At 38.4% G+C, this 26395-nt stretch overlaps 2 protein-coding genes across 6 annotated transcripts in view; both read left to right on the forward strand.

Annotated features, from left to right (window-relative positions):
• Positions 1–54: 54 nt before the first annotated feature.
• On the forward strand, positions 55–9561 carry LOC139982236 (uncharacterized). The gene is made up of 6 exons (XM_071994883.1): positions 55–606; positions 4762–4949; positions 5406–5561; positions 6364–6554; positions 7859–7922; positions 8859–9561. The coding sequence occupies exons 2-6, from the start codon at positions 4818–4820 to the stop codon at positions 9033–9035; spliced, it is 720 nt and encodes a 239-aa protein (XP_071850984.1). The 5' UTR covers positions 55–606; positions 4762–4817; the 3' UTR covers positions 9036–9561.
• Positions 9562–14316: 4755 nt separating this feature from the next.
• LOC139983801 (kinesin-like protein KIF21A) overlaps positions 14317–26395 on the forward strand; it is a 90067-nt gene continuing 77988 nt past the window's right edge. For 2 of the 5 annotated variants that reach the window (XM_071997576.1, XM_071997579.1), the window contains exons 1-4: positions 14319–14786; positions 17268–17417; positions 17621–17800; positions 19022–19247. In XM_071997576.1, coding sequence (XP_071853677.1) covers positions 17368–17417; positions 17621–17800; positions 19022–19247 — 456 coding nt within the window. In that variant the 5' untranslated portion in view covers positions 14319–14786; positions 17268–17367. Of the gene's footprint in view, positions 14791–17267; positions 17418–17620; positions 17801–17895; positions 18275–19021; positions 19248–26395 lie in introns of those variants that run through there. The other 3 variants (XM_071997581.1, XM_071997577.1, XM_071997578.1) reach the window with 3 other exon arrangements.

Here is a 26395-nt window from a genome sequence, read left to right on the forward strand (position 1 = left end):
TTTTTTTTTGAGTGGGGGTATCACTTAGGTTTTTTTGGGGGTCCAAAACGTCAAAAAAAAAACGTCAAAAACTGCAAATTGGCTGCAAAAACTCGATAATTTCTTTCATTTGGGTCACCATTGTTGATGTTTACCATATACTTCCCTTATATGAGTGAAATGAAAATATAGGCTTCTGTTATAGTCATGACAGTGAAAATACCGACACATCATAAGATTCCCTAAGGGAACATTCCCCCCTCGCGTCACCAACACCGCCCCCCCCCCCCTTCCATCATAACCACCAACGTATTTAAAGTTATTACTGTTCAGACTCTCATAGTGACATTGACAGAATCCATGGAGATGGAAGAGACACTCAACGTATTTGGAATTTGACCAATTAACTTGAAACGCATATCTTATTAAGATCAACATCATGAAACTGCATGCACACAAAAAGTGTCTTTTTAGTTATGTTGCTTTCATACACGGCACATCTACCAAGCGCCGTACAAACTATTCGACGGCTGAGGATATTTGAGACATGCGCGATCGTTTTTATGTTCAGTATTATTTGTGGTCGGCTGCAGTTGACATTCGTTACAGCTTCCATAGCCTGAAAGGGTAAGTCTAGATCATATTATCAACATTAAATAAAACTGTTAGCAAACTGCTTATCCACTAAAGAGCCTGTGTAATAGAATGTGTCAAAGTAAGTTGGCCTGATGTTTCGTTCTTAGCAGGATCTTCTTCAGATGCTTAATGACAAGTAACGGTAACAGAAGGGACAAAAACATGCACAGAATAAATAATTTTATCAGAGATCTTTATCTCCCCTTGTGTGCACGATTGAATATTTTTAAACTCAAAGTCTACGCCTATTGTATAATTATTAAATCGATTTTGTGTCTTTTTTCATTTATTTGAAGCTTCGTAAATACTAATATGTAATGAAACTAAATTCTCCCTAACATAATATAGGACATTATGCTTGTGAAGCAAAAAATGTGATGTTTTTTATAGTGATATGTATATGTATTGGCCTATGATATATCATTACGCCATGTAGGTGTGTTTGAGTATACATCAATGTAGATGCCAGCCGATTGCATGTATATAGGCCTATAGTGTATTCGTGATTGATAACACGATATGTTTATTTTTTATAAGTATGATCGGGAGGGGGTGGGCGGGGGGGAGGGGGGTAATTCACATGATACGTAATGGTTTGATCATCGACGGTATAATGCATTTTTCGAAGCCTGTTCGTTTTCTTAATCATGGCTGTGCAAGTTATTCATGTTTAATAACCTAGAAGTTAAAATAAATTTCTTCAAGTCGAGTTTATTGTAAATATTGCACGGAAGAATAATATCCGCTTTGGTACGAGCAAAGTCCACACTTGAAATCTTTATAGATCGTATCATGTGTGTCTATTTCATGTCAAGATTTAAATTCCCTCTTCGGTCGTCTGCTCAATAATTGAAAGCATTCGTGCGGTAGTAGATCTGAATTTCTCATAATTGGACCACATAGCTCTGTGTCCATGCAGGGAGTTTGTTATGAAACTCCATTGTTTATGAATGTAGTCTGATATTTATGCCGAAAAACCATGCTGTTGGTGATGTTGTTGTTTTCAAAGTTAATCTTTAATTATGTCTTTGTCGTGTCATGTCATAAATGTGAATACAAACATTAATTTGATTTATTAAGGTATAGAAAGTTGGAAACGAAAATAAGTTATAATTAAGCTGATAAACTAAATAATTGGTATAAGCTACCGTCAAACGACTTCTACAAGTCTAACACCCACGCCCCGAAAGTAGGCCTACACTCAAAATAATGTGACGGGAAATATCAGTGCGGGTAGTTGTGCGTTTGTATAGCGTGGTAGGCTATAGGCCTAGCAGTTTGGGAAATTTCTCTGCAAACGACTTTAGAGCGGCAACCATGAGAAGGAACAGTCATTTGTGGAGAATCGCGTTTCACGTATAGACCATATAAAGGAATAACGCAATTTTGCCTATAACGGTTAAAATGGTGTAGTATGCTATTTAGCCTGTGTTACCATATTTTATACAAAACTCACGGTGGGAGATGGGAGAGATAGGGGGAAGGGTTGATGACCGTGTGTATGGAAAGCCGTTTTAATATTCAATCCGTTATATATGAGATATGAACTCGAATTTCAGAAATCTGAAGTTTTAAATTCAGATATCTCAATTTTAGGCTATTTGTAATATCTATACAAATAATTACTGATGTCTATTAAGTCAAGTTTCAGATATATCACACACAAAAATATCATAGAACTTCAGATATCTGAAACTAACATTCAGGTAACTCGAATTCAATTTCAGCTATCAAAGAAGTTATAGATTTTAAGATATTTTTGAGATAACCTACTAAATGTCAGACATCTGGGAAGAATTCCGTAGTAAATGTTTCAAACGGCGTTCCATATTCGTGCGTGATACATCCAAACGATGACTAACACGAGATTTTTCTTCCAAGAAAAAAATAACAAGTTGCAGTCATGTTTATATATAAGCGTCCGAGAACAATTCTCGTTCGAATAAGTGTTGTCATAGATAGATTTAAAGGCAAACAGTAATAATAATTATGGAAGCTGCTATTCGAATTGCAGCTCAACCCCCCTCACCCCCCCCCCCCTTATCATACATGTGCTCGTCTTTGTATTATATTATCAATCTTATTGTCACTCTTGCGCTCGCTTCCGTCACAGTTGCTTCCCTTAATGTGTGTTTATATAACAAAGATCTTACACAACCTGCAACAGATTTATGGAGAGACGATAGGTTTATTTGGAATAGGAATGGAAGAGAACGCCTCCATCAAATTAAAGGAGTACAGTGTTAGTATACCGTCAGTTGTTTTACATATACATTTGAATTCTCGTCTCTCTTTCGTTCGTTCTTTCTTTTTCTTGTTTAGCTATTTATGTTAAAAGATTTCCGTCATTTTATTGATATATATATATATATATATATATATATATATATATATATATATATATATATATATATATATATATATATATATATATATATATATATATATATATATACATATATATATATGTATATATATATATATATATATATATATATATATATATATATATATATATATATATATATATATATATGTATATTTTTAAACTTGTCACTTTTGTACGGCAAATGATATAGGTAATTTTTTTTGGGTGGCAACGATCAAACAAATTGAAACCAATTTAAGAAAATAAGAATCTATACTGCATAATATACCAGGAAAGGCAAATGTATACCGATATAAGTCGTCTACAAGTATGAATGAAGAAGTAAATACTTGATCAGAGTTAGAGAATACAAATTTGTTGTAAGATGTACGGTACTTCCTACTTCCATCCTCCCCCCCCACATCCCCCCCCCCCATCCATTTAAGTGCCATTTAAGTGTTACATTTCCTGCCTTGCACCTGTGTATCCCTTTCAGGCGCGGCGGAACGGGAAAATTATTGGGGGGGGGGCTAATGTGTGGAGACTATCTAAGCGGAGCGCCACCATCGGTTGGCGCGGAGCGTACAAGAAAATTTTGGGTTTTTCAAACCCCCAGATTGCCGGAAACGGCACTTCCCGATTGTTTTATGCTGCGAATACCTGCCCTAAAATATGGGTCTCAAGCCGGCAATTTCTCAGATTGCATGTAAAAATCTGTAAAAACATTGTAATTTGTATATTCGATGGTGTTTTAAGAGAGTAACTAGTACTTGTATAGTGTACTCGCAAAGACGTTTTTGAGTGTAGTAAATTACTACTTACAATTAAATGCAACAATTAAATAAATGTCATAAGAAAAAACAGAAAGCATTTCTTAATGTCAACAAATGGGTAATTCCAAAACCATGTGCAGTTGCCAACAAATTTCTATGAACCAAGCACAGTCACGAATGCATGTACCCTATAGAGATACAGGTGAAATGCTAATATTGTGTTTTTGTTCGTTTAATAATTGATTGCGTTTAAACATAGAGCCATGTTCCACGCCTTGCGTGTACTCGTATAGTGTAAACGCAACTTTTGATGAGTGTAGCGTTTAGCTTATTACACTCTTATTTAAAACACTTATTTAAAACTGTTCCATATGCAATGCACAAACGAAATGAGCACCCAGTTATCACACTTAAGGGCATTTTAGAAGGATATACCCTACGAAAGATACATCTCCAATTAGAAGGAAATGTACCTGAAGGATATATCCATGGGAAATGTGCTACCATTAGAAGGATATATCTTTCAGGGGATGTTGGAGAACTGAGAGCTGATATGAGGCAAGTCAATTAGCCTAAGACCGTTGTGTTGCGCTTACCGGTACTCACACTCACTGCTTCCACTTTTCACGGGGCGTGAAGACGCGGTTGAGGTGACAATGTGGTCTATAGCCAGGGGACGGGCCGAGCATTTACTAAAATTATTACACCTATATAGTTTACGTGTGCATCGGACAGATCGACAAGTATGCATTGAAAAATGGGCAGATGCACGTTTCGGAGCCTTGGTAAATATTGGGGGGGGGGGCTTATTATGCATTTGCCCCCCCCAACCCCCCCCCCCCGGTTCCGCCTCCACTGATCCCTTTGTTTTAATAGTATACTTCCGTTATCCAGTTATCCGTTAACCAGTTGTTACATATAGGCCTATATTTTCTGTTAATCGGCGCCGCCATAACAACTGCATTGAATATGTTTATTTACCACTAAACCGTTTCCATGCAACAGAGGCGTACAATTCCGTCACAATCTTGGAGACTGGACCTCAATATATACCTTAGGCTATGGGAGTCGCAGAATCCCATAAACTATCGGCGATTACCACGATGGAGGGGAATTCCTGTCAATTTAAGTGTGGTGCTGCCTTGCAATACAATCTCGACCAAGATGGAAATGCCGAGTCACCGCCTTCATATGTAAGTTACTATATACAGCTGATGGTGTCGTCGTACCACAATGTTAACGTTATTGCTCCCATTGACTCACACATTAAATTTTGTCATTTTCCAAGGCCACTTATGGAACATAGCTAGAAGACTGAGTTGTTGCCATTCGGCAACTCCTTGGCTACCCCACCTACCCACCACATGATAGTTGACGGTTGGAGCTAGCCCCCAAATATTTGTATTGGCCACTATAACAATTTTTCAGAAAAAAAAAGTTTTTCTCTTTATAAAAAAAAAGGTAATGCCTGCCCCCAAAGAAAAGCATTTACCACCCCCCCCCCCGCCCCTAAAAACAGAAGCCTACCTACGCCTTGTCTCCCCTTCCCTTCCTCCGTCTCTTATCCCACCCATCCATTCAACCCCACAATCTCCCGTTCCCATTTGGAGAAACCCTAACCATGCGTTCAATATTTGATTCACAAATAGAGGGCGTTAATGGCTACGGATGAACGATTTGCATGTTTGAGAGAGCTTGCGTCCTTTGTGGTTCGATTTGAACAACTAGACCTCTACTACTGTTGTGTTCCCTGCAAGACAACATCGTTCCACAGTATGGAAGTCATTGAAAATGAAGGAGAAAAAGTGAGTCTCGTTTCTTCTAGAATGTTTTCGTCTTTTTCTTTCAATTTCATCCATGTTGCTTAATTCTTCAGCCCAAAACTCCGTCGTCATTTCCCACTTCACAATGACAAAATATTTATTACTTTGAAAAAAATATTACTAAATATTTACAATGGGTCACGAAATTTGACAATAATTGTATTTATAGAATGTATATACCTGGAACCGGGGGGCTGGGGGGCGCCAGCCCCCCCGGTGAAAAATGTGGAGGGGCGGAAGTATCATTCCGCCCCCCCCCCACTTCGCAAGTCAGAAAACCCCTTTTTCATTTCCAAATGAGAAAAAAAATCTCATTTGGAGCCCCAAATTGCATCTAAGGCCAGGTGAAAATACAAAATTAAGTTTACAAAATGGAGTGGGTGTTGAGTTGTGCTATATTGCACCAAATTACATCTGAAGTCACCTGGAAATGCAAAAAAAAATTCCAAAGGGGAGGGGGAACCCCCTCCCCTTAGACCCCTCCCCCAAGCCGGCCATCAGTCTTCAGCCCCCCCACTCAAAACTACCTTCCTACGCCACTGCCTGGAAATGATGTTAAAATAATGCTAAAAGACTAACAAGGATAACATATATACGTGCGGGGTTTCATCATATCACATCGGTGACCGATACCCATGAAAATATTGTTGCCAATATGATAAAGACATCAACATATTGATAAGGCTATGGTGATTAATACGTTTAGATAAATTTTTCCATCATTATAAATGAAAAAAATTACAGATTTTTATTTTTATTAGTCTATGATTTTTTTTGGCTTCAGATGTTGAAGATACTACGATTGCCAAGAGCAAAGAATTTCTTTTCTCGAGAAGTTGTCATCCCAAGACTAGATTTCTATGACCGTTTTGGAAGACCCCTCTTCCGATTGACCACGTTTGATGTTTGTACGGATTCGAATTCCATACCAAGTCCTCCACAAAACCAACTCATTGGCTATATTGAACAATGGGGGTGAGCGAACGCCCTAACATCGGAGTCGTTTCAATGACTCCAGGACCGTACCGTTGCGTATAGTATTATTATACCCTATTCTTAACTCCCCATATGTTGTGGATGGGGTGGGGTAGGTGGGGGAGGTAGCCTTAAGCCCGGGTCACATCTGCGCGATTCAACACGCGATTCAACTCGCAATACAATTGAAGGTTGAATCGCGTAGTTAGACACGGGTATCAACTTGTTGCGCAATAAAAGTTGCGCCGTCGATTTGCAATAGAGCAATGTCCTAATCAGCGCAACTTCTCAGAAGCAACTTTTCTGATTCGCGTGATTTTAGTTGCGAGTTGAATCGCGTGTTGAATCGCGCAGATGTGACCCGGGCTTTAGATGTTGAAACGGTAAGTTTTCAAGCAATGCTGTGAAGGCCTTTAATCTACACTGATCGCTGTGTTGTTTAATTGTATATAACACCTAAACTAAGTAATTAATAAATTAGTCATCATTTGTTGCCAAATGACATCATTTGAAACTTCTAGATCGCGTTTCACATAAGTATATATGTCATTTAACCAAGGTGCAAGTTTCTGTGTTGCCAATTGCAGGGTATTTTGGGTTGTATTTAGCTGGAAAAAAGGTGTCTCAGCGCCCCCCCCCCCCCCCCGGTGTCTCTCAAATCTGACAATGCAAACTGAATTACTTTGTTTTGGCCAGCAAATAAATTCAAAAGTTATATGATGATGATGATATTTTACAAGTATGAACAGAAATATGGAATCGAAATCAACGTAAAACGGAGTTGAATAAAAGCCAGCTCACGACTGGTTTCGTCCTTAATACCTAGCTGCATGGTATCAGAAAATAGCCGTGGAAAAAATGGAATATGGACTCTCGGGCTGTTACACGAGATTTACAAGGTGCAATCATCCTACCTTAAATTTGCCTGATGAGGCACAAAAACCAGTGAATTTCATAAATTTGAATAAAGACCTAATACCTAATAGACCTAATATAGATTTAATATAGATCTTTTACAATTTGCTTTTTATTTCCTGAACAAAAACCAGGCAATTTTTCGTCACATTTTTTTTTACATTTCTTCACAATTGTTATTAAAAAATTGGAGGGGAAAAAAGGGATAATGTAAACACACACTGCTCATTAACAAATGGGAGCACTTGTCATTTATGAAAAGGGGCACATTTTATGTTTTAAACAAACTGACCAGTATGCATCCCCCCTCCCCGGCTCTCACCATCCCTGTTTACGCACAAATAATGTTTGTTTTAGTAATGATCTTAAGATTGTTTTGTTTGTTGCAGACATAATTACCAGATACAAGACAGTAATCGAGTCGGGGTTTTCTCACTTAACACAAAAAGAAAGGTAAAGTTACGAAAGCCCATTAGTGCCAAACAAAAAATATTTTTAATTCGTAATAACAAATTATTAATTCGTAATTAAGAATGATTGTTTCGTAATTACGATTTATTTTCTCGTAATTACGAATTATTAATTCGTTAATACGAATTATTCTTTCGTAATTACGAATTATTATTTGTAATTACGAATTATTATTTGTAATTACGAATTATTATTTCGTAATTACGAATTCATAAATCGTAATTACGGATTATTAATTCGTAATAACGAATTATTATTTCGTAATTACGATTTATTAAATTCGTTATTACGGATTGTTAATTCGTAATTACGAAATATTAATTCGTAATTACGAATTCAAATTATTTTTTTGTTTGGCACTAATGGGCTTTCGTATAAGGTTGATATCAACTGTAACAAGAAAGGAGTTAATATTAAACGAGCAAACATTTTATGCTAAGCTCATAAACACGCTGGTTTATATAGAGGTATGACGTTGTAATGATCACGTGACCCGCAATCCTCGATATAAAGACATTTATAGGCTGATGCTGCTGTAATGGCCACAGTTGGGCAAGCTTTCAAGTTATCGTTATGATTGGATTTATGTGTTCAATTATCATGATATTTTTCAGTTTTCCTTTAAATGGCTTTTTCAACTGCTGTTGTTACGTAATATTTGCAATTGTCTCGTTGTATACATTTTAACATCACCTTTTGTCCACCTTTTTACTGCTCCCCCTCCCCATCCTTTTTCTCTCCTCATTTTCCTCCTTCCTCACATCTCCCGCCCCCTCCCATACCCCCTTCCACGTGTTCCTCATCTCCGCTTATCTGCAGATCTAGCTCCAGCATATTCCATCCTCTTCCTCCCCCCCTCCCCTCCTCCACCCTGCCTCCTTGAAAATGGTGACTTGGCTCGAACATGTCCTCTTACAGGGTGGACCTCTTTTGAGGATATACGATAACGCAGAGGTTGGCTATCTGGTGGACTCTCCGCACAATTATAATGTACACGTCCATGTACTGCAGACGCTGGACATTTGGGCAAAGGCCTGTGTATTAGCTGCAGTAGCGGAAAGGATATTAACAAAAGTGGAAGCTGTGAGAACATGATGGTCAAACGATCGCCATAAAAGTGCTGAAGTCAATGGTCTATACATATATATACATGTCAAAGAGAGGGAAGACTTTTTTCCACCATGCATGCATCTTTGATGGACACAAATGGGAAGCAGAGGGACATTTCCACCTGCCCCTTACGCCTCTGTATGGATCCATTTTCGAAACAGAGGGACAAATGACATAGTTAACGCAGAGGACATTATGATCAGCTAAGGAAACATTTCAAATTGATCAGATTTCAAGAATAAACTATATAGAAAATGTGGTTATCGCGCGAATCGGAACCTTTTTCAGGAAATGTTAAATTTGCAATTATATTCACACATTGAGACAGACGACATGACACTTTACAGTTTCTTTATAAGCATGGGCGTCAGCAGGTTTCAGAAAGTGAGGGGGACACTATACTATCTATGCGGAGCGCCACCATTGGTTGGCGCGTAGCGTACCAGAAAATTTTGGATACATAAGACCCCCTAGATCGCAGGAGACGGCCTTCCTGAGTCGTTTTTAGTTACGTCAGAACCAGATCTGTGAGGAGAAATTTTGTCTCACAAAACTAAATTCCGACAGAAAGTACTGGTAGAAAGATGCCGTTCTGACACCAAGGGAGACGAATTACACAGCGTCCATCTCAAACGAAATATTGAAAAAGTGGCGCCGTCACCTCCGGGATGAGTGGAGTGGTAAATATAATACATGCATGTAGGTGCGAGACGTCAGTTGTTATGTGCCCAGGTACTTTAATAATAATAATCAGAAAAAGGCACCGCGCAGAGCGTGTGTAGCGCCTAGCCGGCACTCAACAATAAAGATCTACCATATCCGGCGAATACATGTACCCCTATTCGTCCGTCCAGTCCAAGGAGCTGGAGGTAGTGATATGAACATGGTAACTCATCACCATCTACCTGTATGGCTTACCTAATCCCTTGGAACCCATACAAACAACATGTGTGCAAGATTCAATACACTTTCGAATGGTCTCCCCCCCCCCCCGAACGAATTAAATGGGCAGATTTAGGATATTGGGAGAATGGGAGATAAATGACGGTGCAAGTGATAGATAGCAGGGGCCCAGTGAGTCCAGATTTCTTGACCTTAAATAGAAAATCGCGCATATGCATGTGATTTTTTTTAATAACTGCTCTGAAAAGTGGGTGGGACAAATGATATGATATCCCCTCCACTTTTGAAAGTGGGGGGGGGGACATGTCCCCCCGTCCCCCACCTGTTGACGCCCATGTTTATAAGCAAAAGTGTTATTGATTTGATTTGATTTGATTTATTTGATTTTCCACTGGATATATACATGTGGAGGGAAGTCCTCTAAAAAGCCAATTCAGGCTTAACAAGGTAAAGGACTCCCAGGAAAGAAAGAAAGAAAGAAAGGGAAAACAAAAAACAAACAAAAAGCATATATACATAAATGAAAATATAACTAGTGTCTTAATAAAGAATAATTAATAACATACAATATAAACGATGTATCAATACTGATATGTTTGAAATGTTTAAAAACGAAATGATTGAAATGTTTAAAAACGAACTGAAATTAATGTATGCAGAAATCGAGTTGTATTGAGTTTTATTGTAATATTAAAGAACTCACAAAATATCATGCATGTCTATTTGTATAAATGTCAACGAGTCAATAAATAGATGGAAGGGGATAAAATGTATGTAGAACTTTCTAAGATGCTTCTTATCTTGTAACTTGTAAATAAGAAAAAAATGTGAAAACGAAATAAAAGTGAAATACCGCCACTATTTTGGGATGCTTTAAACATTCAGGTGTCGTTTCATTGTTACGTTACCTTATATATTTACATATCAAATTTTATAGCAAGATTATTTTATGATATGAATGAATAACTTATTGAACCGGTGATTTTGCACGTCGATTTAGGTAGAATTCCTCACTCACTTACCAGCTGTATATTAAAAGTATATACAAAGACTATAAAACGAAGGCTGAATGTATTAGATCTATGTTTATATGACGTTATACATTTATGTACATTATATCATATGTTGCATATATGATTATAGAATATCAAGAACAACAAAATCCACTTGACTAATGGTAAACACAATTTTGGTATGTTATTAATATAATACCATATTCAAAACGGTTCAACATAATGCAGTCACATTTCTGTACGTATATAAGTTTCATTTTTTGTCGAGAGAACGTCCAGCCATGTACGGTATACATTTGACGTCTAAACTTTCATCTTTTTTTGGGGGGGGGGCTGGAAAGGGACCCCAGACCCCTCCCCTACATGGTGGTCACATTCAAGAACGACCCCACAGCCACAGCCCTCTACCGTAACATGTTTCATCAGACCCTTCTACAGGTCATCCAGGATGGATCATATGTCCCTAACAAATTCAGTCAGGCGGGGAAAATTTAAATTTGGCCCTGTGCATGTACTCCACTTTTTGTTTCTCCGCTGTGTATACTGACGATATTAAATACTTACATTACATAGACTGAAGTACTAAAATGATGGCTCTAAACAGGTATAACAGGATTGTTAAAAGTGAGACTATATAGCGAGTAGCAAAGACTATAAATTATCGAAAGGTTTTAGAAAACTCACCCAAGGTAGAACCCATGGGCACGAAAACCAACCCACTTGATCCACTCTCAGCTCCAGTACCTGTAATATATCGAGACTATTATCGTATGATTATGAAGATACTATATTACGAAGAGTGTCACCAGTCCCATTGGAAAGTGAATAAATTATCGATATTAAAAAATATCGATGCCGTTTAAAGAAAAGTCTCTCAAGGTAAGTAGAGCTTGAGCACCAAAATCAAACAACTGGATCATCTCTCAACCCCAGTCGATATTCGATATGTCGATATATCGATATGTCGAAATGTCGATATGTAGGCTAAGCGTGCCGACATGACGATCTTACTACAACTGAGGTATAATGCGTCCCTTGGTAATTAAGTGAATAAATGATTGATTATTGATGATCACTGATGCAGAATCCGAGCTCATCAGTGGCAAATCAAAGATTACAAAAGTACGACTGAGACCCTTTCTGATTCGAATGCTTCCCGAATCTGAAGAGCTGTTTGGGCAAAGGAGTTGGGGGTGGGGGAGTGGGGGGGGGGAAATTCGAGAGAAGCTACTATCATGGGAAATGTTGTGTACAAACTCGTGGTTGGTCGAATAACAAGACAAATGCAAAAATATGACTATAGTAGTTATCACGTTGTTCCATTAAAGAACCATTCTGAAGTAATGAAGCCAGAACATTCCAAGCCGTCTAAAACTGAATAAATGGCTAAAATCTCACTTGGGGGAATCGGATGAATCGAAAGCCAAGTCAAAAATTATTTAGTTTTGTTATAATCAATAAACTGTGAGCAACTGAAATAGAATATTCTCCACTGAGGGTTTCAATAAAAATATCGGCATTATTTCCAGAGCATATAGCTACTAGGAGCTTACATACTTAAATTAATTATACTAGCTCCATAAGCAGTAATAATCTCAAGACTCACACTTTGTCGCGGGGTTTTCAATAACGCTTTCACTTGGGTTCTGACCTTCACTTTATTTTAAGACATATTAATGGTGTTAAATTAAACACCGGTTTAATGTCTTACTATATCATGGGCGGCGATCATGGGGGGGACGGGGGGGACATGTCCCCCCCAATATTTTAGGTGGGGGGGATATAGTATCTAATATCCCCCCCAATATTTGGTGGCATAGTTTTTTTTAAGCATATGTTTTGTATTTTTTTATGGCATCGCTAGTAATTTCAAAATAGAAAATGCTTAGATGCAACTTACAAGGCCTGGGAAGTGCCATTTCCAGCGATCTGGGAGGCATTTTCGGCCAAAATTTTCTTTTGCGCTTCGCGTCAACTAATGGGGGCGCTACGCTTAGAAAGTCTGGGTACAAGCTTTGCCCCTCTCTTGGCAAATTCCTCGCAAGGCGCCTGTCTAACCGTGTCACAATTTGTTATTATATATGACCGAAAGTAGTTTTTACTTTTTTTCGAAATGAATAGCTAGACGGACCGCAAACGTAATGAAATTTGGTTTGCATCTTGTGTAAGTACGTATATGATCCACATCGATATGGGTTCACCGGGTTTCCATTTGGCCTCTTTCCTACAAGATTTCTAACCGCAGGTGCGTAGCCAAGGGGGGTATGAAGAGTGGAGATCGCCCCCCCCCCTCGAGCATATTTTTTGGGTATTTTTTATGATATCGAAGTTTTATAGTAACCGTTATAAGAGGTTTTAATATTTGTACACCGATAATTTAACTGTGTCTGAATTTGCGAAAATTCCTTGACCAACATTCTTCATCATATTTCCCTCTTCTCGTGCAATTTTGACCGGTCTGTTAGGGGTTGAGGGGTTTTTCTATATTGGTTGTCCATAGATGAAATTTTGTACAACATTATGGGTATGTTTTGAAGTGAATTTATTATTCAAATTCTGAACAAATAATGGGCTTAAAACCTTGAAAGGTGGGGCTGATGGGTATTGTGGGGCGTTACGTAGAATTACCTACAAAAGCAATGATCCACAGGAGATGCAATGAGGTCGAACATGATGTGTGACTGGTGACAATCTTGAAAAAAAGGTTATGAATGAAAAAAAACTATTAGGAAAAACTTGGTTCTCAGGCAAAAGTGTACATCTGGTTGGTCAGTTTCAAGCCCGAAAAGTGCCATTTCCGGTGATCTGGGGGGCTATCAAAACCAGAAATTTTCTTGTACGCTGCGCGCCAACCAATGGTGGCGCTCCGCTTTGATAGTAATTCCCTTGCATCCAAGCAAATGTCCCCCCCCAATATTTGAAACAGATCGCCGCCCCTGTACTATATTACTAGACAACCGTTGCGCACTATAGTGTCCGTAACATTATACTCGTAACAATATCAATGACGCTCAAGTGAATCATTTTTAACTTTTCCTTTTGGATTACATACTGCAAATACGTGACTCAAAAAAGGTGAGAATATTACATCAACATTGTTGTAAACGAGCTAAAGTTGCATTCAGTACATACAATAAAAAAGTTGTTCAAACCGTGTGAGATCCTGGATTGACAAAAGAACCGCACCTCCTACAGGCGCGACTCGTAGGACACCTTATGTACAAAGACGTGTCTTTCAAAAACTTGAAGTGCGCCATCGTTTACATCGCCCTGAGCTAGATCGTTTGTAATATTGCCCATATTAAATTGAACATATGATCTATTCCTTTTCCGCAGGATATATTTCTAGTATTTGAATGCCGTAGCCGGTATGTGATTCAAACACATTGATGCAAGTGAAAAGAAAAGGGTTACTATTTGGGGTTAAACATTATTGTGGCATACGTTGAGACTGTTTTGGAACTCAAAAGTGCATTGCCCCCGGTTTGGTTATCGCTGCGGAGTTGATTGACAGGTGGCCGTGAATAACACTAGCGATATGCTTGGCGCAATGTTTACAATAAAATACAAAACAGCAGGCTAGGCTAGTCGACACTGAACAGACAACATGTCCAATGAATAAGCAGAGTCGCACATCATGTCATCATCTGATCAGTAATACTAACGTGAATTATCACTGGCTGATTTTAGACTTCTCGCACAAGAGGCCTTGTTACCAGGTGGTAGATCATAAAAACTCAAGTTTTGAAGCAGCATTCGTACTAATGAACTCCTAAAGAGGTCCAACAAGGACTGAAGGACAGGATTAACACCAACGAAGGTAAGTAAGTGACTATGACTTAGTATTAGTAATCGTACTAGCCTAGTACTACAGTACTAATGTACTAACTATGCTCGGCCTAGTCCCAAAGTTACTTCAAAATAAGACTAACGGTAGGTCAACTGTAGCGTAGGCTACGGCTGAGGCTAAGCCTGGACTAAGTTTATCATAGATGCTACTACTGTAGTACTGTTGAAGTACCATGCCAAATATAACATGTAAGACCCATTTTTAGGTTATGCCCAAGCTTAACGTTATGGCTTAACTTTATTGTATTGGTAGGCATACAGTAGCCTAGATACATTAATCTAAAATTAAGTAAAGGCTTCATAATTGACACATCTTCGTATTTGATGCCCCTTCAAATATTAGTTATTACTACTGTAGCAACAATACAGCAGGCAGCCTAAACTTTTCGCAGCCAAGCAGAGTTACAGTACATATTTGATGAGTTTTAATCCATTTCATTTTCAGGTATAGGGCCTAGGCTAGCTAATCAAATTGCCTTTTTTAAGCTTTTAACACCCCCCCCCCCACCCACCCAGTTTTGCACACTTGGCATTTGGATAATCTTACTCCCCAAAAATTACCTCAATATGATACCACTACGCTCTGGGACCTGACCTGTCTGAGATTAGACTAGGCTCAGAGCATGGCAATCAGCATTTGTCAATGGATGTATACAGATACTTTAATGATACTTGATAGGCCTACACTGCAGTAAGCTTATCGACAAATGTGTAGGGGTATGAAAGAACTTTACAGGGGAGACATTTTGTGGTCAAATTTTGCTCAATTGTACATTGCGTAGGCACAGAACAATAAATATGTTTAGATCATTGCATTTCTGAGGAACTTCACCTATGAAAAACGCATGCAGTTAAGTGATTTGGCTTTTTCGTTGCTAGACATTGTTAATCAAATCTTTAAGTGCGTCAATTATGAGCCCACCATTCTTCTAGTAGGGTATAGTTTTAATACTTCGGCTTTTATATAGCTTACTGTAGGGGCCTAGCAAAAAAATATTGAAGATGTCACAATGCGCTTTACAATGAAATTATGACAGAGAAAAACAAAAAGATATAAACAATAATAAGCTCTAAATAAAGCAAAAGCAAAAGATATTTTTTCAATATTAGATTTTTAAATTGAGTAATATGTGCCTAGGCCTTTAGTCTATGCTATAATGTTGGGTAGCTCTACTCTAGACCTATTCTATTGCTTGGGTCATAACCAGTAAGCAAAATGTTACTTACAGTAGCTTTCACCATACGTTGAGCCTGATGTAACTTCAAACTTCAAAGATAGTTGCTTTAGCCTTAGGCCTAGCCTCTAGGCTATGTTTAAACTTGAAAGACAGGTTATGAAATTAACTTACACTGACAGGCTAGACCTGGCTATATGTTAGGCTAGTATTGTAGCACTGTAACCAGTGCAAGCTCACAACCAGATTGTAGAACAGCCGTATAGTATAGTGACAGTAAAGGGCTTTTTGCACAGGGCACTCAAAGGGAAACTAAACTTTTGCATAGACAGAAGTTTTGATATAACCTGTAGCCTATTTTGTAAGAAAGAAATTTCAAAGGTACAGTAGTCTAGTCCCATGCCCATTTTTTTCTTTGGGTGAGTGGGGGGTGGATTTGGGAATGTCTATAGCTATCCCACTCTTAGCTGACCAATAGGGCAGATCCACAGGTTACACAATGACAGCTGTACAGTAGAATGCTTTGCAAAATGGGGGTTCGAGAAGGAAATGAATAATCAAAAGCTGAATTTGAAATGTTATAGACCTAGCCTACACGTGTTTCAACTTATGTAAAGTAAATATTGGACTTTGATATCCAACTTTCATTTTCAGTAAGGAAATGGCTAGATTGCCACTAAGTACAGTAAGGCCTAAGGGCATGATAGCTCAGTTTGAACCCATCAAAAGTCATCTTTTGAATCCTTCTACAGTACTTGGCCAAAATTTTGGCCAAAAATGTGATGACTACTGTACAGTATGGATAGAGGTGATTGTAGTATTTCAGAAGAATTTTAATTTTTTTTAAATGGACGATCAAATTCCCCACCAAATTGATATGCATGAAACTGTGTATGAGCAATTTATTTGGAAGAAACACTAGCCTATCCTTCACGTACCTTCTGTTGTATGATTTACTCTATTAGACCATGATTACAGTAATCAGGAGCCAAGGCCACTGGGTGCATAAGATTTTTCAAGCCCTGATCTAAAAGCACGGAATTGAACTGATTCTTTATCTCTTGATCCACATAGGTACTGTAGGGGCTTGTAGACTTTTATAGAGCTACTGTATGAGATAGCCACTAACCTACAGTAAGCCTCCTGTCTTTTTCTCAGTTCTACAAGTAATAGCACCATCAGACACATGGTTCACATATTAAGTTAAGGTTACTTCTACCTCAGGTCTCTCTATTTAGTTTATCAATTCTCTTTCTGTTAACATTTTTCAATTCAAGCAAACTTCATTTTTCTGTGACGTGGTGAAGTCTTACAAATCTAGACTCGATGTCCAGGCACACTACATTTGACTGAATCTAAAGCAGTGGAGTTTCAACGATGCCGGAACAGACCGACAATGAAGACACCAGCGTGCGGGTCGCTGTACGGTGAGTACAATGAATAGTCAGTTATTACAGTAGTATACATGTACTGGGACACAGTACAGGTATGTAGTATGACTGAGTGTCAGTCCAGTAGTATATGTACTGATCAAACAAAAAAAACAGCCTGTTAATGCATTATTTACGTACAGTTAATACATGTACTAGTGCTATCAACAGTGTGTTTTAATTTGTTTTGCTGTCAACAGGATTCGTCCCCAGCTGGCCAGAGAGAAGATCGACATGTGCCGTACGTGCACTACAGTCGCTGCGGAGACCAAACAGATCTCTTTGGGTTCAGATCGCATGTTTACATATGACTTTGTCTTTGATATGGACAGTCAACAGAATGAGATCTATGATACCATCGTGAGGTCATTAATCGAGGGGTATGTGTAATGTTTTCATTGTTATAAGTCATGAATATTCATGAAAAGAAACAGATCTCTATGGGTTCAGATCGCATGTTTATATATGACTTTGCCTTTGATATGGACAATCAACAGAATGAGATCTATGATACCATCATGAGGTCATTAATCGAGGGGTATGTGTAATGTTTTCATTGTTATAAGTCATGAATATTCATGAAGAGAAACAGATCTCTTTGGGTTCAGATCGCATGTTTACATATGACTTTGTCTTTGATATGGACAGTCAACAGAATGAAATCTACGATACCATCGTGAGGTCATTAATCGAGGGGTATGTGTAATGTTTTCATTGTTATAAGTCATGAATATTCATGAAGAGAAACAGATCTCTATGGGTTCAGATCGCTTGTTTACATATGACTTTGTCTTTGATATGGACAGTCAACAGAATGAGATCTACGATACCATCGTGAGGTCATTAATCGAGGGGTATGTGTAATGTTTTCATTGTTATAAGTCATGAATATTCATGAAGAGAAACAGATCTCTATGGGTTCAGATCGCTTGTTTACATACAACTTTGTCTTTGATATGGACATTCAACAGAATGAGATCTATGATACCATCGTTAGGTCATTAATTGAGGGGTATGTGTAATGTTCTCATTGTTATGACTCATGAATATTCATGAATATTCATGAATATTTATCAAAGCAGTTAAGTGTATCAAAGGGGAGATGGTGAAGAACTGGTGCCAAATGGGTTCAGAAATACATACCGTGTATAGTCTGTAACACTATATCACTAAATAATCTTTTACAAGAGTTTTTTTAAAGGCAAAATTAACTTTAAGGCTTAGGAATTGTCGTTTTCAGTTTATATAACATTTTTGAAATAACCTGAAATTTTACAGAGAAAATGCCATGGTTGATTGTTAAGTTCGCTGAAAACACTCTCTAGGGAGTGTCGATTCTTACAGTTGGGGAATTGTATACTGTATCCCACAGCGAATTGATGACAGTGACAAATTGCTGCCGTCGTTTTCACATTTGCCGTTACATCTCTCTGTCAAATTTCCTAATCAATCTGCCGAGCATGTTATCAACAGAAAGGTTCACCCATTCATAATGTGTTTGGCACAGTTAGTCATTTTGATCTTGTCATTTTATCCACACAATTCTTTTTAACCTATAATAAACATTCTGTTTTAATTGTTTATATCTTGTTCACCTTTAGATGCTTTGATGGTTACAATGCCACTGTATTCGCCTATGGACAGACCGGATCAGGTAAGACCTACACCATGGGGACAGGATTTGAACCAGGGATTAAAGCCGAGGAGGAAGGGATTATCCCCAGGGCTGTGCATCACCTGTTTGCAGGGATTCAGGAGAGGAAGGAGAAAGCAGAGGCAGCCAAAGAACCAGCTCCAGAATTCAAGATCCACGCACAATTCATGGAGGTAAGTGATTGGCTATTTAATCCGTTACCATGGCTACAATGGCCAGTTAGAATGTCCATGAAGAGTAATATTTGCTTATTTTTATTTTATTATTCGCTTTTTATATAGTGCTTTATACCAGTGATAGGTCGCAAAGCACTCTACGTTAAAATACCATGGTCAAAGATTACCTGTCCCAGAGACAATCCCTCCAGTCGGCAGCAGTTATATAATGCACCCAATGACTAGTTACCTCACAGGTACCCATTTAACCCCTGAGTGGAGAGAGGCAAGTGAGATAAAGCATCTAGCCCAAGGACACAATGTAATGAACTTAGGCAGGAATCGAACCAGCAATCATTGGATCACGAGTCCGACGCCTTAGCCAATTGGCCACCACCCTCTCACTGAGTAGTTTAACAGTGCTGTAACACTGAGTAGTTTAACACTGTGTTTGAAGTTATCGACTTTTCAGTCTGGTCAAATCCCCGAAATGTTCTTATAATGTCAAAAGTAATTGATGTGTTTGTGTGTGTTCTGTATGTATGTGTTCTGTGTGTACAGTATGTCTTCTGTGTGTATGTGTAATGTGTGTATGTGTACTGTGTGTATGTATTCTGTGTGTCTGTCTTCTGTGTGTGTATTCAGTTTGTGTATTCTGTGTGTCTGTCTTCTGCGTGTATGTGTACTGTGTGTTTGTGTGTGTTCTGTGTGTATGTGTACTGTGTGTGTGTGTTCTGTGTGTATGTGTTCTGTGTGTACAGTATGTCTTCTGTGTGTATGTGTAATGTGTTTTTGTGTTCTGTGTGTATGTGTTCTGTGTGTACAGTATGTCTTCTGTGTGTATGTGTTCTGTGTGTACAGTATGTCTTCTGTGTGTATGTGTACTGTGTGTGTGTGTTCTGTGTGTATGTGTTCTGTGTGTACAGTATGTCTTCTGTGTGTATGTGTACTGTGTGTTTGTGTGTACTGTGTGTATGTGTTCTGTGTGTACAGTATGTCTTCTGTGTGTATGTGTACTGTGTGTGTGTGTTCTGTGTGTATGTGTACTGTGTGTGTGTGTTCTGTGTGTATGTATACTGTGTGTGTGTGTTCTGTGTGTATGTGTTCTGTGTGTACAGTATGTCTTCTGTGTGTATGTGTACTGTGTGTGTGTGTTCTGTGTCTGTCTTCTGTGTGTGTATTCTGTGTGTTTGTGTTCTGTCTGCATAATAGACAACATACAACATGAACATTTCACATGGATAGATCTGCTTTCCTCTCATCAGGAAGTTTTTCAGGGAATGTGCTCATGTTTAAGCCAAATATGGTTTACAGCATATTGTACTTCCCCTTTAATATTGACATAATTTTGCTTAAATACTGTTTATACTGTATGTTCTTTGCATTGTTGTATTGCCATTGTGAAGCTAACAATAATGAATAAATATATACCCCATAGGTTGTACATAGTCTACATTTCAGAAGTCTTAGAGTGAAGGTCTTGTGTATACAATTTAAACGTTTAGCCTCCAATTTGGGTTCTAAAGATATGTAGAACGTTAGATGATATTATTCTTAGGGAGGCCATGCATGGAAAGTGAGGAAACTATAAAACTGTATTAATATCTTATCACCTAAACTACAGTAACATGCTTGTAACATCAGTTGTACTTTTTGTGGGTTGAATGTGTGGGGAGGGGTTGGGGGTAAGATCCATAGGGATGGGGGCAGGAGTTTGTCTTTCACTTACCATATTCCACCCCTTAAAAGATTCAACTAAATTTCTCTGTTCCACAAAAGTACCACAAATTTGTTTTAGTACATTAGCCTTAAAGGTCGCTGACATTTATGGCTTCGTCCCAGATTCTTAAAGAAGAGGCTTGAAGTGTTGTGCCAGGGAGATCCAAGGTGAGGGGGGGTGGGGGGGGAGAAGAGGGGTATGAGGGTACATGAACATGCAACCAATATTAAAAGTAGGCCTGCAGTAAAGTTTATTGCCATCAATAATAGAAGCAATTTTTAATATTTTTTTTTTATCATTTGTTTTATATATTTTTTTTATCGGAACTACATTTCCTAGCATGTACCCTTAGCTCCATGCCTTCAAGTAACCTTTGTCTTTGAAAACCATATGTTATGACCAATCTCTGAACCGAAATCACATCTGTCTAACAATCAGAACTGGTCGAGTATTGTCCCAGATCGTGATTTCAAAAACATCTTGAGAAATCTGTCTCTGAATAAGTTTACCAAAAAATATAGGTCATCGCATATCGGTCATAGTTGTCGTCGGTTGGACTGGTTGTTTGTGTAACTTGTGCTAACCATGACAAGAAGTTGAGTGTGTTTAAGTAATATTGTGCTGTGTGGGACTACATCACGATGATGATAATGATGGTGATGATATGATTGGATTAACCTATCGGCAGCATATCTTAAGCGGCAATCTTTTAATAGCTTCCTATTCTCTTTAAGTCATTTCCTCTATATAGATACATGTCTTCCATGCACACCACCTGCAAAACTGCACTTTCAGTGTAATATCATTGAAACATTGAGAGAGAAACAGTTTATGGTCCGAAACTCGATTGTAACAGCAGCTGTTGAAACAATTTATGAGCAGTTTGGCACTGTATATAAAATAATATAAAAAAGAGTAATTTGTTTTTCAAGTTTCTATTTTGAAAAAAAAAATGGTTGTTTGAACAGAGCGTTAATAGAGAGTCAAAGTAACAGAATAAAAAATAGATGAAAAAAAAAAAAAAAAATTTGGAAAGATTATTGAGGTGAGAATAATTTTAAGATTAAAAAGACCTTATTTTGGCTTGTAGGGTTTAGGATGGGCAAACTAGTATGATCCTGGCACATTGTGCGAAATAAACCGTTTGTGTTTGAAATGAAACATCTGTCAAATGCAAAAAAAAATAAAAACAGATAAACATATGCATTGTTCAGAAATTTATGGTTTAACTGCCTTTGTATGAATACATTTAATGACATATGATTTTTATGGTCACTTTTTTGTTTCAAATGTTTTAATTCTCTGCTTTTATAATGTTTCAGTTGCACATATGAATGTTGGTACCAACTGTGTTAAGGGATGTGTGTAGGCTCAAAGGGAGAGGGAGAAGGGAGTGGCTTGCAGTGGATAAACTATCTGTCTCTATTAATGCATGCATAGTACTAAAATATTGTGTACAATACTATAAGCGTCCAACATGCATTGGTTTTGTGGGTGTACTCTATGTCTTTTTGGGGTGAACTATTTGTATACATGTACATATACAGCTTTGTACCTGAAGGTCAAAATTGCCAAACTTTGAATTTTATATTGAGACACTGAAAATGTCTATTTTTATTTCTCTACAACTGGAAGAACATACATGAATACGTATAAGTAGAAGAGATTGGCTGACAACATCAGATAGACATTTGTGCGTGTACAGTACAGGGCAATGAAACTACTTTGTCTATTCGCTTACCTGTCTCCTCACAACATAAGCCCTCTTGTTCTGCCGTGTCCGGAGTGAGATGGTAGCCTTTCAAACACCTGTACCCCCTTACGTGCTACCAGTCAACAACAAACTGAATGTTGTGAACATTATCCAATGCACATTTTACACATACGTGTATGGGAATATAGTTAGTAAAGTCAGATGGAAGATTGTAGCGGTGAAAAGCACATTGAAAACCAATTGGGATTATCAATTACGTGTTAACCTTCAAATGGTGGAAAACCAAAGACATAAAGATCAACTCTCAAGGGATGTCTTTCTATATATGGTAGTTCCATCTCAAGTACTAATCACTGTTAGTTTCAATGGTAAACTTGCTGACAAAACACATTTAGAGCTTAAAGTACGGAGGGCGTTGTGGTCAAGTGGTTAAGGCAGTGGACTTGTGATCTAAGGATTACAGGTTTGAGCCCTGGCCAGATCATTGCGTTGTGTCCTTGGGCAAGGCACTTTATCTCCATTGCCTCTCTTCACCCAGGTGTATACTGTATATGGGGACTTGTGAGGTGACTTGTAAATATAGTTGCGTGCGCCGGTTTGTGGCTGCACCCTATGGGAGTTCCCCCAGGGGACACGTGGCTGTGGTGCACTGTGGTGCCCCAGGAGAGATTGATTAATTGTGCACACTTTGGTGTGTAGGTGTGACAATTTACCAATGACCAGGGTTAAGTACAGCACGGCGAGACTTTATTGTAAGTTGCGCTATTATGAACTGAGAATTATTATTATTATTAAAGTACAGTATATACTTCAAACGTATACAAGTAGCTTTTAAGACCACACGCTTGAAGGCCATTGATCAGTTATAATGGCCGCAAAGTTTAGCAGACTGAAAATTGATAGACATTTCAAAAGCAGTCGAGTTTACATGAAGTTTAAATGAGGCTTTGATCTACCAAAATTATTTCCAGAGGATGATTTAAAGAAGAAAAAGAACAATTTCAGTGTCTCAGTGTGGATATAAACATTTTGTATAAGTTTGGCTTGTTGAAATTACAGTACAGTATGTGTGACCATTATCTGTCTTCTAGCATATTTGGGGAGGTGGGACAATATTGATGACCTTTAGAATATAAAGTAAGTACTGTTGGCATTAAAGACTTGCCCTAAACCGTGTGCCGCGCTGTGAAAAAGTTAACTTTCCGTTGCTTGCAAGTGAAGTTTTTTTCTTGTCGCTACAAAATGCAGACCGCAATGAAACGTGATACCTTGTTATCTTCAGCTGGTCCTGAGATGTCCATCTCTGCTATGCACACTGTGTTGTGGGTATTGACCGTAGCTGTATGTATTGACTGTACACTAGTGTCTAATTACCGAAGTTAGCAAGCTGTGTGCGTATTTTCTGGGATCGAGGGTGGTGACTTTAAGACCTGCAGTAAGTTACTGTAATATTACAATATGAAAACTGGATACAAACTTTTGCAGTCATTTGGTAAAATTTATAAACAAATTCTGTCTTCCAGGTGTATGCATAGTACACATGTCCATTTTATATACAAAAGTTTGCATGTTATACTGACACACACATGACCCTCGCATTATAACACACACATGGCACATGTGACACACACATGTTTAAATATCACTTCAAGGAGTATGTTGATTACCAGCACATTTGTGAGTAAAATTAATAAAGATTGGAAGGGGATTCAGAGAAGTCAATGTGAGGGTCTCTAAATCTGCAGTCCTGATTGTATCATGCAGTATAGATGTGTAAACTAAGAGGCAGATTTGAGTTTTTACTTTTAAATATATGAAAGAAATTCAAGATGCATTTCTTAAAGAAGTTGAAATGTGAAATATGCCTGTATCCTATGGAGAACCATACAGTGTAACATGCAAGTCTTGCATGTATAATATTATTACCTCTGTGAACTTATACTGACATACTGTATGTATGTATGTCACATACTGTAGCATTACTGGTGCCAATTGCTAACAGCACAAACAATGTAACTTAATTTCCTGCTTTCCACCCCTCTTCCTCACGCCCCTCCCCCTCATGCTCCTCTTCCTATTAACAGTGTTAACTACCCTCCTCCCTCCCCTGCTCCCATCTTACCTACAGTATATCACTGTTCAGTTTGGTGCAAACATGTAGAAAATTATTTTTATCTTGGTCAATGGCAGGCTTAATTTGTGAGTGATTATTTCATGAAGATCGTTTGTTGTTAAAATTCCAGGCCTGAAATGCAATAAGCTGTTTCAAACAGTTTTTTATGGTCCCTAGGAAGAACTTTCAAAACATCATTTTGGAAAGTCATTTCCTTTCTCACCTTTGTGTTAGTTGGTAACCAAGGACAAACAAATTTTGTTCACACAGTAAATTTAGGACATGATGAGAATATCACATCTGGTTAAGGAGAGAGCTGTGTAATTTGTCTTTTGTGTTTGTGTGTGTGTTTATGCTTTTGTTGTTGTGCTTATAAAAGGATTACCAATTTGGAAGGTCTGTTGCGGGGGGGGGGGGGGGGTGTGTTCGGTTCATTTCATGTAGATGTGTTGAATGTTTGTTAACTTTTGTTAAATGACCTTAAAAGTCAATTGGAAGTGCAGAATAATGCAACACTTGTGGAAGGGCAAGGCCTGACAGCTGTGACATTGTACTGTAGCAGCATCAACATGAGAATTCATGGTGAGGGGAGGGAGGGTGAGGGGAGGGTGAGGGAGGTTGAGGGGGAAGGTGAGGGGAGGGTGAGGGGGAAGGTTGGTGAGGTGAGGGTGAGGGGACAGTGAGGGGAGGGTGATAGGCGGGTGAGGGGAGGGTGAGGGGAGGGTGAGACCTTTGACGGTTCAATAGGGTCTTGTAAAGTTCTGATCCATGGGACACTAAGAATAAAGTTGATTTGGCACAGAAATTGACAGACTGTCTTGCAATGTCCGTAAATTTGAAGCTCAGATTCACCAATCTCAAGTGGTTTTGCATCTGTTCAGGCTACTTTGCAATAATTTACTGATAGGCCTGAATTGCAGAGGTGTTTTTACCAATGGGTGAATGACTGTGTACAATGTGTAGAACTGTAATACATTAGGGTTTATCATGTGGCTAGACGGCTGGATAAGATCTCTTCTTCGACGTTGGAAACATGATCGATGCATACGGTGCAGTACCTGTCATTCTCCGTATCTGATGTGCATTTATTATCGACATGACTCACCTACAGTAGCTCCAGAATGAATAATTTGGTCGACGGTAAACACTTAAATTCAATGTTGTTGTTTGTTGTTGTGTATCCACGGGGACGACAGATGATGTAGATAAAGAGGATGGAGTGCCGATGGAGACGGCACCTATGCGTTAAAGGAGGAGCAAATCAAAAAAGTGAGAAACACAGACTGGAGCTAAAGTTGACTTTAAAAATAAAAGCTGATTTAATGGAGTGGGTACTGTACTGTTATATATATCCATAGGAACTTACTTAGTTCATGAGGTAACTGTCTCTGGAAAATAATTTACTATATTTACAGTAACTGTGACATACCATATATCTCGCTCTGCCACCACCAGCCCCTTCTACTTCTCCTCCCCCACCCCCCTCCCCCACCCCCGATTTAACACATGCCCACTCCAGTCAAACCTACAATAATGTGTTGCAATACATTCTAAGCACAGTTTTTTCTCCCTGTGCCCGCTTTTCAATAATTAAATTACACTGTAAGTTAAAATAAAAC

Source organism: Apostichopus japonicus, chromosome 16, assembly GCF_037975245.1.
Source record: "Apostichopus japonicus isolate 1M-3 chromosome 16, ASM3797524v1, whole genome shotgun sequence".
In the NCBI taxonomy this organism is placed as follows: domain Eukaryota; kingdom Metazoa; phylum Echinodermata; class Holothuroidea; order Aspidochirotida; family Stichopodidae; genus Apostichopus; species Apostichopus japonicus.

What these genes read in the sequence shown, in the direction of transcription:
- LOC139982236 (XM_071994883.1), top strand. Translation starts at nt 4,818, where the DNA reads ATGGGAGTCGCAGAATCCCATAAACTATCGGCGATTACCACGATGGAG. An exon ending in CCGAGTCACCGCCTTCATAT is followed by an intron (nt 4,950 to 5,405) that starts GTAAGTTACTAT and finishes ATTCACAAATAG; the next exon opens with AGGGCGTTAATGGCTACGGA. An exon ending in TTGAAAATGAAGGAGAAAAA is followed by an intron (nt 5,562 to 6,363) that starts GTGAGTCTCGTT and finishes TTTTGGCTTCAG; the next exon opens with ATGTTGAAGATACTACGATT.